General features: G+C 36.7%; 1 protein-coding gene across 2 annotated transcripts in view; it reads left to right on the forward strand.

Annotated features, from left to right (window-relative positions):
- Window positions 1–10,499, forward strand: part of LOC121424001 (transcription activator BRG1-like) — a 44,633-nt gene extending 34,134 nt beyond the window's left edge. For both annotated transcript variants that reach the window (XM_041619561.1, XM_041619562.1), the window contains 8 exons: window positions 726–913; window positions 1,486–1,716; window positions 4,333–4,629; window positions 4,856–5,118; window positions 5,542–5,749; window positions 6,600–6,738; window positions 7,732–7,922; window positions 8,274–10,499. In XM_041619561.1, the coding sequence (XP_041475495.1) occupies window positions 726–913; window positions 1,486–1,716; window positions 4,333–4,629; window positions 4,856–5,118; window positions 5,542–5,749; window positions 6,600–6,738; window positions 7,732–7,922; window positions 8,274–8,372 (1,616 nt within the window). In that variant the 3' untranslated portion in view covers window positions 8,373–10,499. The remainder of the gene's footprint in view (window positions 1–725; window positions 914–1,485; window positions 1,717–4,332; window positions 4,630–4,855; window positions 5,119–5,541; window positions 5,750–6,599; window positions 6,739–7,731; window positions 7,923–8,273) is intronic.
- The last annotated feature ends 1,420 nt before the right edge of the window (window positions 10,500–11,919 follow it).

Genomic DNA, 11,919 nt, shown 5'->3' on the forward strand with positions numbered 1-11,919 from the left:
GCTTTTGACACTAGATTCTCAACGTTCCAGAAAGTGTTTGTGTAGTGATTGGGGAAAACTCTCTGTTATAAATTGAGAGCATTATAACTTTTCATTTGAACTACTAAACAGAGAAATCATTTCAGGTTGGTGCTTGTTAAAGTGTGTGGCGTACTGACTTTTTGGAATTGCCCAATTATACCTTTGAAAATAATGTAAAAAAAAAAATTAAATTATTCATCACAAAACACCAGAGACCAGCAATAGAATACACACGGGTAAAGTGCTATTGCTGCAAAACTTTGTGATCAATCATGAATTAATTCTGAGGGCTAAATAAATTGATATTGTATATTGTCTTGCTATGAGGGTGCTGCCAGAAACTTTGCATATATTAGATTGATTGCTGGTCACCATACAGCAGACAGTGTAAATTATTTTGCTATTATTGATAGATCATTTGCAAATTTGAAAAATATAATAATAGTAAATACGCTAAACCTCTGTTGGTGCAAAGTTAACACATAACATTTTTACATCAATCAGTAGAAAGAAGTATAAATGGCCTTCATGATAAACTTCCTGGGTGGTTTTGATGTTCTGATATTTCAGGACAAATCTCATGTTAATAAGATTTGCCATGTGCAATTATCATATGTTGTGCAGCCTCTATGCCTCTCTTGGTTAGACAATCCTTTTTTAAAAAGTCCCAAGGTATAATTGCTAGTGATTTTTGCTTGTGACAGGGTTCAAATATCTGCGATTGGATGGTACAACGAAGGCCGATGATCGTGGTACCCTCTTGCAAACCTTCAACGAATTAGACTGCCAGTACTTCATCTTCATGTTGAGTACCAGGGCTGGTGGTCTAGGTCTTAATCTTCAGACTGCTGATACTGTCATCTTGTTTGACAGTGACTGGAACCCTCATCAGGTATGGTTATACTTTAGTCCAGTTTATTCAGTTTAATGTTGTTAGTGGTCTTATAATAATTCATGTCGAGTATCAACGCTAGTGAACAGTGTTTGTTCTGTTGTTCAGATGGGTAACGCTGCTTGGCAGTGACTGGAACCATGGTACATTAGTCCCATGCGTTTATTTCAGTGTTGGGATTGGTCTTGGGGTTGTCGCATGTATGTTCATGATTCACGATTTGCTACTTCCACATATTTTGAGTTACATGTAGATTAACCTGAAAGAATTTACCATTATCAGCATTGGAAATATAAGTTGTTGCCAACTTGGGAAAAAAAAATTGTGAAAGTGTAATCCTGTAAAAATATCACAGCATATTATAAGACTTCTCAGAGTTTGCTTCTGATATACTCATTATGTTTTGCTTTTATTGGTGTGTTAGATCTGAAAGGGATTAAATGATGATGATAATGATGATGGTGACCATGATGATGATGACGATGATGATGATGAGGATGATAATGATGAACATCTCATGTCTGTTTCTGCAAGCCAATAATGATGATGGTAATCTCTTGTTCTATCCATAGGATCTGCAAGCCCAGGACCGTGCCCATCGCATCGGTCAGCAGAACGAGGTGCGTGTCCTTCGTCTGATGACCGTCCAGAGCGTAGAGGAGAAGATCCTTGCTGCAGCCAAGTGGAAGATGAGCATGGACAGTAAGATCATCCAGGCTGGTATGTTCGATCAGAAGTCTACAAACTCAGAGAGAAGGGCTTACCTACGAGCTCTGCTGGAGACAGAAGCTGATCAAGACGAGGTAAGATCGCTTTGCGACATGGATAATGATATTCTTTTGTATGATCCGTTACTACACATTAAAGTTGAAGGGGACTGAGGCAAAACTGTCCACAGTTTGGCCAGACGGGTCCAATTCAATTCCCACAGACGATGCTATGGTGGACACTCAGGGCCTGTTTCACAAAATACTTATGAAGATTTACGATAACTGTATCTTTGATACTATGGCATTCACCATGGTAGTAGGGCTAAGTAGCTGATCACAATCAAGGTCTCCATTACGAAGCTAGCATTATTGTCTTTATGAAATGGGACTCTGATCTGCATGACCACATAGACAGGCTGCTGAGCCCCCCCCCTCCCCCAGCCCATTCCATGTTATAAGACAGAGAGGAAATTATGTGGGTGGGCTGATGAAGGTCATTCTCATTGAAGCTGTAAAAGCCTTGTAGGTCATTACTAGATCTATTCTCATGAATAGTTTTCCAGTCAATCATTCAGCAAGCACTTGTGTTATAGAGAGCTCTTTAGCTTTCAAATAAAATGGAACTTTGCGCTAATCCAGGCAGTTAATTACCCAAATTTGATTGGTATTTCAGGGACTCAGTTTTATAATTATGAGGGGAGCAATAAATAGCTCTCCTAGATCTTTTAAGGAGAGCGGTAGAGGAGCACTGCAAAAAGCTCTTCTTCAACATACAAGGGGAGCTTTTTGTCCAATTAACAAAACAGATGGAGGAAATGTATGTATAAAGTTACAATCAACAACCAAAGGAAGTATTTGTAATTGTTTTACAATGTTTTGTAATTAGATTGTGTGTTATCAAAACCTGTTTGAGTTAGGTTTTGACTTTGGCTTAAAGTTAAGTCACTAACAATTTTTTTTTTCAGGGGCTCCATTTTAAATTTTTTTGGCAAATTTCGGGGGCTACTTTTTGCATTTCGGGGGCTCTTTTTAAATGCTACTTTTGTGTATTTTGAGGAATACCTGTTCACTTATTAATGAATTATTACTTTTTGTTTAATATTGTATGATTTTTAAAGTTATTTTTCATGCTTAGAATCTTGGATGTGGGTGTGTGGATGTGTGTGGGTGAGTGTGTGTGTGACTGTGAGTTGGACTTGGATATACCTGTTCACTTATTAATGAATTATTACTTTTTGTTCAATATTGTATGATTTTTAAAGTTATTTTTCATGCTTAGAATCTTGGATGTGTGTGTGGGTGGATGTGGGTGTGTGTGGGTGAGTGCTGTGAGTTGGACTTGGATATACCTGTTCACTTATTAATGAATTATTACTTTTTGTTCAATATTGTATGATTTTTAAAGTTATTTTTCATGCTTAGAATCTTGGATGTGTGTGGATGTGGGTGTGTGTGTGGGTGAGTGTGTGTGTGTGTGACTGTGAGTTGGACTTGGATATAAATGAATTCAATATCTAATTTCTACTCCATCTATTCCAGTACAATACCCTGTACTCAGCCATGTACATGTAATAAAGGCCCACATCCCCTAACTTTTCCTGAAGTTCTTTGAAAACGCAGATCTCCATGAAAATTTCATTTCTCTATTGGGGAGTCTAAATTCGGTGAGAATGTATTCATTAAGAACTTAAATATACATGACAATGAAGAAATCATCAAACTTTATTGGCAGTTTTGAATAATATTCATGAAATATAAACTCTGTCTGAAACAGAAAATCACCATCATTGAGGCCTTTACTGAGTGAATTGTCCCCCAGAGCTCTGGCAGAGACAGAGCTCTAACTGGCTAGCTAGTAAAAGCGCCAATGCGTGAGCCTGCCGCCAGCCTTGTAAAATAGATGGAGCTTTGTTTGATGATTTATTGTCTGATATAATACCTCATCCCCTAGAAAAAGAAAATAAATGATTTTTTAGTTGTAATTAATAAATAAGGTAACTTATTTTGGAAGTTAAGCCGTTTTGAAAAGCAAAGCCGAATGACAACTCACCAATGCTAGGTTACAAGTCTCAGGGATTTATTTCCTGTGTAATTCGAATTATTTAATCACAGAATCGTGATATCTGTAGGGGAAACATGTGCATTCGAAATTGCACATGGTGGTAGTCATAATGGACCCCTATACATGCAACTGTTTCCCGACCGTTGCATTGATTTTTTTTTCGTACTTGGTACCATGTGTATGGAAATACGTGGTACAGAAAAAATAACGCAACGTCGGAATTTGAAACTGCGCTACTCGCTATTTTTAAGGATTATTCATGACTTTGAGTGTTGGATTTTGGATGATTTTTAAATGGTAAGCGGAGCTCGAGCATATTGAGTTGTTATTCACTCGGCAATAAGCATGATTTTGGGTGATTTCGAGGGCGACTTTAGGCATTTCCGCGCAGGTCAACGATCGCGAGGCGCGCTATTAATCGCGCTACCAAAAATGGATTAAGGCGCGCATGTAGCGCGCGATCGCTCTCGCGCGCCTTAAAATCGAATCCCTGGTATTTACTTTGAAATGCAGATGCAGTAACAGCGCGGGTAATTTTGCTGCATTATAAAGGAATGATAAGTGTTCTTATTAGCAAGTTTAGTTAGTATTTATCAAGAGTTGAGGCAGAACAATTACTTACATCTTGTTACTTTCTCCATTTGCAGGAGGAGAATGAAGTTCCAGATGACGAGACCGTCAACCAGATGATCGCTCGATCCGAAGAGGAGTTTGAGATCTACCAGCGCATGGACATCGAGCGTCGGCGCAACGAGGCCCGTGACCCTAACCGCAAGCCGCGTCTGATGGAGGAGAACGAGCTCCCCAGCTGGTTGGTCAAGGATGAGAAGGACGTTGAGAGACTGACCTTCGAGGAGGAAGAGGAGAAGCTGTTTGGACGTGGCTCTAGGCAGAGGAAAGATGTGGACTACAGTGATACACTCACAGAGAAGGAATTCCTGCGGGTAAGATACTAGTGCATCATATGAATTCAAGACGACAAGAACACACTTGTTGAGTTGTCAAGTTCGGGCATTCTTTTCGAGGACCAACATATGCCCACAAACGAATAAATTGTAAAACCTCTGCTCTTGATCACGAGCCATCAGGAGCTTAAGAGCCATAGCAAATTTAAGACTGAACAGATGGATATGCTCATTTTTTTCTATATTTCAATCTTTTCATCATCAGGCAATCCAAGATGGTAACTTGGACGAGATCGAAGAGATCAAGAAGGAGAAGAAGCGTCGCTACAAACGTAAGCGTCCCATTGAGGATGACGATGAGCAAGAGATGGAGGTAGAGAGAGAACCGGAGAGGGAGCATCATCAGGAGGTTGAGAAACCCAAGAAACGTAGAGGGCGCCCTCCAGCTGAAAAGCCAACTCCTAATCCTCCGCACCTCACCAAACTTATGAAGAAACTGGTAGAGGTCATGTCCAAGTATAAAGACAAGTAAGTTCACTTAGTTTACTTTGTTACATTTAGAATATATGCCTCTTGACCTTGATGCATGACAAGGTATATAAAATTTCTTGTTCACAACCAAGTAATCCAAGTGTCCAACTGGTGTAATTTAAACTCTGGTCTAAAATTTTGACATTCAAATCATTCAAATAAGCACAGAATTCCATAAAATGTCGGGTCTTTTTCCTAGAATTCATGCACTGTTCTATATATGCTTTTCTGCGTTAGTGATCCCCAGAATTGATCCACTTTCAGCTGAAGCTTTGATTCTTTTGCAAAGGTAAGTTTATGTTAATGTTCCAGATCTAGAATTTTATGTTAACAATTAATTTTGATTTTTAAGACTTATGAAATTATTGTTGCTGCAACTACATTATTTTACCTTTAAACTTTTCTCTTGTATCCTTTCAGTACTGGCCGTCCCCTGGCCCACCCGTTCATGCAGCTTCCTCCCAAGCGTATCCTCCCTGATTACTACGAGCTCATCACCAAACCCATGGATCTAAAGAAGGTCAAGGATAGGATCAGGCTGCACAAGTATCGATGTTTGGATGATCTTGAGAAGGATACTGTTCTCATGTTCCAGAATGCTCAGATATACAATCTGGAAGGCTCTCAGGTAAACTTAAGGCCTAAACAATGTTATGTCGCCCTTGTTGGACCGAATGTAAAGTGAGAAAAACAGGGTTGCAGCTTTTTTTTAAGCCTATGAGAAAATGTCAGATTTGAGAAAAAAAATTTGCCTGAATTTGAATTCAATGACTGCTAAAATAAATTACCCCATGTGCGATCTTCTTTGTGAAGAGCTGTTGTGGAGGCAATTAAAACGTACAACTGACCTAAGTTTCTGACTCAGCTTATGAGGGCAAGATGATTTTTAAGACCCTTTTATTTTCTTAAGTATCATTCATGTTTAGAGCCTGCCTGAAGGTTTGGTCAGGTTTCAATAAAGTGAATTATTATTGGAGTATCTTCTAACATTCTAATCTTACAGGAGTGTAGTGACTGTGGAATACTTATTCGTTTGAAGTATTCTTTGTGAATATTTTCATTTCACATTTAAAAGGGCACTTACGACACTTAGCTGTTTTTACAAATTCAGTAATTGCATGTCAGAAATCAATTCTAAATATCCTAAAATTTTCAGCCCATTCCATGATTGAGAAATCGTTGTATAAGATAAATTTTTGTGCACTTGATTTTATTTTGGTCATTGTCAAAAAGGAAAAAGTATACTGAATGTTACACAATAAAAATAAACTTTCTGTAAAACTTTGTTTTCGGGTTATCGAGTAAGAATATTTGGCAATAGGGACTCCAAGCATTCAGGCACGACACATGTTCCTTTGACTTATTAACCCGTCTAATGGCTCCATTCCAAAGATTTTCTTAGTTCTTTGCTATGTTCATACATTTTATTCTTTGTATGATGTACTAATGATTTGTTTGTTCCCACTCCCTCCTTACAGATCTATGACGATTCCATAGTTCTTCATTCAGTCTTCACGACGGCTCGTAAATGTTTGGAACAGACCGGTAGACTGCCCCCACAGCTAGGAGGAAAGTCAGAGAGCGAGAGTGATAGCGACAGTGATGACAATGAAGAACGTAAGTCCAGCTAAATTAATTCCTATTTCCTTCATAAGGAGATCAGGTACTGAATAAGCTACTAGTTTTGGTTTATGGATGGAAAGCTTTGTCATTTTCACTCCCTTGGCCTCCTGCAAGTTGGAATGAAAAATGTTCAGAATAATGAAGTAACAAAAATTACAGCAATTTTGGCTCAGTTAGAAAAAATAATCGTTTTCAACATTTCCGATTATTTTTTGTCTATGTTAATTTTGGCGATTATGTTAACTGTCCTTGTATTAAGTTGTAGATTTCATTACATGATCACTTTGAGAAAACTATACCGAAATTTCTTATTATTTTCCTTTGAAGTTGATGTTTAATACTAATTCAAATGTTTTTATGTTAGTCTTGAGTTCTGATTCTATGATCACTCTGAGAAAATTAGACTGAAATTTCTGATTATTTTCCTTTGAAGTTGACGTTTAATACTAATTCAAATGTTTCTATGTTAGTCTTGAGTTTTGATTCTATGATCACTCTGAGAAAATTAGACAGAAAATTAGACAGAAATTTCTGATTATTTTCTGTTTAAGTTAATGTTTGAGATTAATTCAACTGTTTTTATGTTATTCTGAGTTTCTATGATCACACTGAGAAAACTAGACTGAAAGGTTACTGTTGTAATTTTCAACTAATATTTTGGCTGTCAAAGAAGGGTAAATAAATTTGGTAGTATTTTCCATTAGCAGAGCTGCTAAGTAGTACAGATTTTCTGTATTTAGTACTGAAAAATGAGAAGAATACTGATGGTTTCATGCAAAATACTGATTTCTCAAGTTTCAGTTTCCTGTGTTGTCCTGTGGTATTTCTTTGAAAATACTGATTTCCTCGCCAAAATACTGATTTTCAGCTTTAAAAATACTGAAATGTTCTTGTTGGCAGCTCTGCATTACTACTATATGATTGCTTTTGGACCATATAATCCTAAAAATATTACTATTATAAATTGATGATAATTGATCTTTACAGCTGAGACCAAGAAACCCCGGGCCAAAGGTGGAAAGGGAAAAGGAGAAGACAAGGGGAAGAAACCTGTCAAGAGGGGGCGCCCACCCCGCAAGGCCGTCGTCAGTGATGACGATGACGACGATGATGACGATGACGACAATGAGGACGATGATGGCAAATCTGATCAGGATAGTCAACAACAAAGTGATGATGTGAGTATGAAGTGAATTATGATGATTGTTGTTGTGGTGGTAATGATAGTGTTGATAGTGATGAGGATGGTGACGATGATGATGATGACGATGTTAACCACCACAATATGCAAAGACTCCAACTTTCCCCCGCTTGCTAGAAATATTAAGGCCATTTTTCCAACAACAAAATATCCCTCCCTAGTCGTGCATTCCCTTTGCATATTTCACAATTAAAAAGATAAATTTCCATATTCTCTGAATAGTCACCTCATTTAAGAGCTTCGTGGACTTGCCATTGTGTACAACATTTTGAATTCAATGATTGTCTTTGAGTTCATCAATTTTTTAATTTCTTTTCTAACAATACAGGATGATTCAGACACTGATGATAACACTCCAGATACGTCCCGGGCTTCGTCTAGAGGTGCGTCCCCCGCTCCAGGCAAGAAACGCCAAACAAGCAATTAGAACTAACCAAGCAAGTAATGAGTAGGATATACAGATGTATTAAAAAAAACCCTCTCAAGCATCATGTAGATATGCCTATCCCCGCTACAAGAAAATATTGATTTAATGTAGGTAATATTACTATAATAAGTTATGATAATTGATAAAATTAGCTGCATACCTTAAAAGAAATTCTTGGAACAGGAAGCTAGTTTCGTGACCATGCTTAATCATTTATTTCTTTTGAAGTAATCATATATCAATTTTTTTTCTTAACACAGGCCTGTTGAATACTATATTGTTTCTGTTTGAAATGGGTCGATTTCATATTTTTCATGGTACAAGCAAATTTTGTCTACATCTGTAAATAATTTATGTAGTGATGTAATTCCTATTGTATTGTTAGTGCATGATTATGACTGTAGTCGAAACTTGTTCATCAGTAAACTCATTTTGTATTTATGGTAACTGTTCTTTCATTAAGTAGATATAGTATGTTAGAAGTAAGATTTAAGCATGTATTATAAGTAAGGCAACCAAAAAGAAAAAGAAAGGACAAATTTTGTGATATTCGTTTTTCTTCAGAAATCGCTTCTGCATTGGCAGAGAAATACTGTTTACAGATTAAAATTGAAAGATATCTTTTCATTATTTTTGAATTTCTATGAAAGAAAAGAAGTTTGTAAACTTACATTCATCATAATTCAAAAAGTATTATGAACATAAAAGCATGGGTTGCACACAATTCGTTTTTATAAAAATTATATATTAACTGGTCTACCACTCATTATTTTAAGCACTTCATTGGTTATGTTTTTTAAGCTTGTATCAATGTCCACATTTGTCACTTGATTAGCAGTACATTCCACTTGTGCAAAATTATGTTATTGATATGACATGAGTAATATGTAGGGGACAAATTGTAGAATTGAATCTAGACTTCTGTTTTTAAAGCCACAAGACGTTTTGCATCAGATCTTGAATGTTTTTTTTTTCTCAGCTTGTCTTATCAGTCTGGAGCATTTTTGAGACGGTAAAACTCAAGTTTATTAACATCTAAGGGCAAATCCCCCCCCCCCCAATATGAGAAACCTTCCTGTAATGCTTTATCTCTAGCTTTTCTTGCTCTACTTTGAAGTTTTGAATTGCTCTCAAATTATCAAGACTTCCTGAGTTAAGAGCTGCCTAGTAGTATGGCTTTTCTGTATTGAGTACTGAAAAATGAGAATACTGATTTCCTCACCAAAATACTGATTTTCAGCTTTTATAACTGAAATGTTCTTGTTCAGGTTGGCACCTCTGAGTTAATGTCATGAAGAATAGAGAAATATGGGGTTTAGACGTAGAAAAGGGTCAATTATTTCATGGAATTGCCACTCATACACACTTATGGGTAACACTTTTCTATGGTTTTAATCGGTTTGTAAGTAAAACTTATACTGTTTCAAGAAATAAGCCCAGTGCTAAAAAAAAACAAAGTAAGTTCGAATGTGGAGATATGAGAAAGTTCATAGATGTTAACATTGATAGGCTGTGATGTTGATCAATTGGAATGCATGTCGGTGTTGTAATTCAACTGATTTGCAAAGTGATTTTGTAGTTGGCCTCGGTATTTGATCAGAAATGGTGCCTTCATAGCTCATAAATTAATATAACTTATTTTTTAATTCAGACTTTGATCTTTTTTTTCTTGATATTAAATTTGTGGTGATGTTATACTGGCTAAAGTATGGGGAAATGACAGGATATAAAATATTCATCAGAATATGCAGTTTGCTTTAATATGACAGTGTAATTAATGATATAACCTTAATTTAATCACAAGGATTTTTGTTTATGAAGAAGCTTCTAAGTGTGTCATGTATCCAAGCTGTAAGAATGTCATGTGTTACCATCGTATTAGTAAGAAAAACCCCTAGAAAACGAGAAAGCATGTATTTTTGGAATGATAGGAGTGGTTTTGAATGAAGATAATGGAGATCTAACTTTATGTTGCCTGCCTAAGGTTGAAATTTGACTCTAAGTTGTTGAGGAGTAAATGCTATATTTTTCTGTATGACCTGTAGCAGTGTATTGTATTGACCAACAATGTATGGGTGGCGTGATACGAGTGATATTACTGAATAAAGGGAACACATGCTGAACATATGTTTGAGTGAATGTTTGTTTTGCATTTTACTTGACCCCCCCTTTCCCCATCTCTCTCCCTCTCTTTATCTTTATCTCTCTATTGGTCTATTTCTTTCACAAGCCAAAAGGGCCATTTTTAGTCACGTGTGTGACCAAAATTATGACAGATCTGGATTTAGTTATAAATAATAAAATTTTGAGAGATTTATAAATAATTATGGTGATTTTGGAAGGTTAATTTCATTTCGAAATTCACGGGAATCTCAAAATGAAATTAAACTTTTAAAATTGTGCTTCTGTGTGAAGTCACACACATGACCCAGTTCTTTTGACCTATGAACCTGCATATTAGTGATGGCAAAAATATTCCAAATGATGCCTGACAAACATGTTAATGCCATTTGACCTTTGAATTACTAATTTAGATCTACATGTATAACTAATTAAACTCAAGATTTGTCATAATTACAGTGACACACATGACCAAGAATGGCCCTAAACTCTTTCTTATTTCTCTTTCCATCTGGTGAGCAAAAACATTTTTGAAACACTATGCCTGGACTATGCAAATTGTTTGTATATCGCATTCCATCAGGCATGAATATAGCATCTTTAGCCAAGAGGACTTATTTACCCTTGGGATTTTTAAAATGTAAATGCTAAAATACATGCAATTATGTGTAAAAAATCAGCACAGTCCATGGTTATGGAGTCCCTCCTATTTAACTCTTAACATGCCACACACACTACTAACCCAATGCCACAGTGCTAATCCGATGCTAATCCCCTGTGCCAGCCACAAAACCCCCCTGTGCCACATTGATTTTGGGATCGCAAGTCGTATTCACTCCTTTCAATAGTCATGATTACAATTGCTTGTAACTCTAACGATTAGTTTATCCACAAAATATTGCGTAGTAAAGTTGTAGGAAATTTCATACTCCTTATAATGGTGTCCTCATATGGATTGGTTATTATCTTCACCGCTAAAATATGAGTTGTATCAAGTAGTTCCATTTTGTGGAGTGTTTTGTATGGATAAAAAAACCTAGGTCTCTTCCCTCTCAGAGGCGGAGCCATATCTTTTTAAAAATTTAGAAATACTCGAAAAAGTCGAATGTAAACCGCGTGAGTAAGTTGATCTGTCAGAAAGCAGAGTTCGCACCTCACACAATAGTGCTAATTACGGTGTGCATGCGATGCGCAATACAATGCAAAACGGCGTAACAATGATTGTAATTCCGAATGTGCGCAGTCATGCACGAAGCAGGCGAGGGTAGGAAACAATGCAAGCACAAAGCAATCAATAGTAGGCGTGCGAGCACGAGTGTGGCATGTTATAGTAGGATACGTAGCGTGCACGAAGCACTCAATGAGTTAAATCTCTACTGAAATTGGGGAACAATGTACAAATGACATTGCAATTCTGAGAAAAATG

Source organism: Lytechinus variegatus, chromosome 11, assembly GCF_018143015.1.
Source record: "Lytechinus variegatus isolate NC3 chromosome 11, Lvar_3.0, whole genome shotgun sequence".
NCBI classification, from domain to species: domain Eukaryota; kingdom Metazoa; phylum Echinodermata; class Echinoidea; order Temnopleuroida; family Toxopneustidae; genus Lytechinus; species Lytechinus variegatus.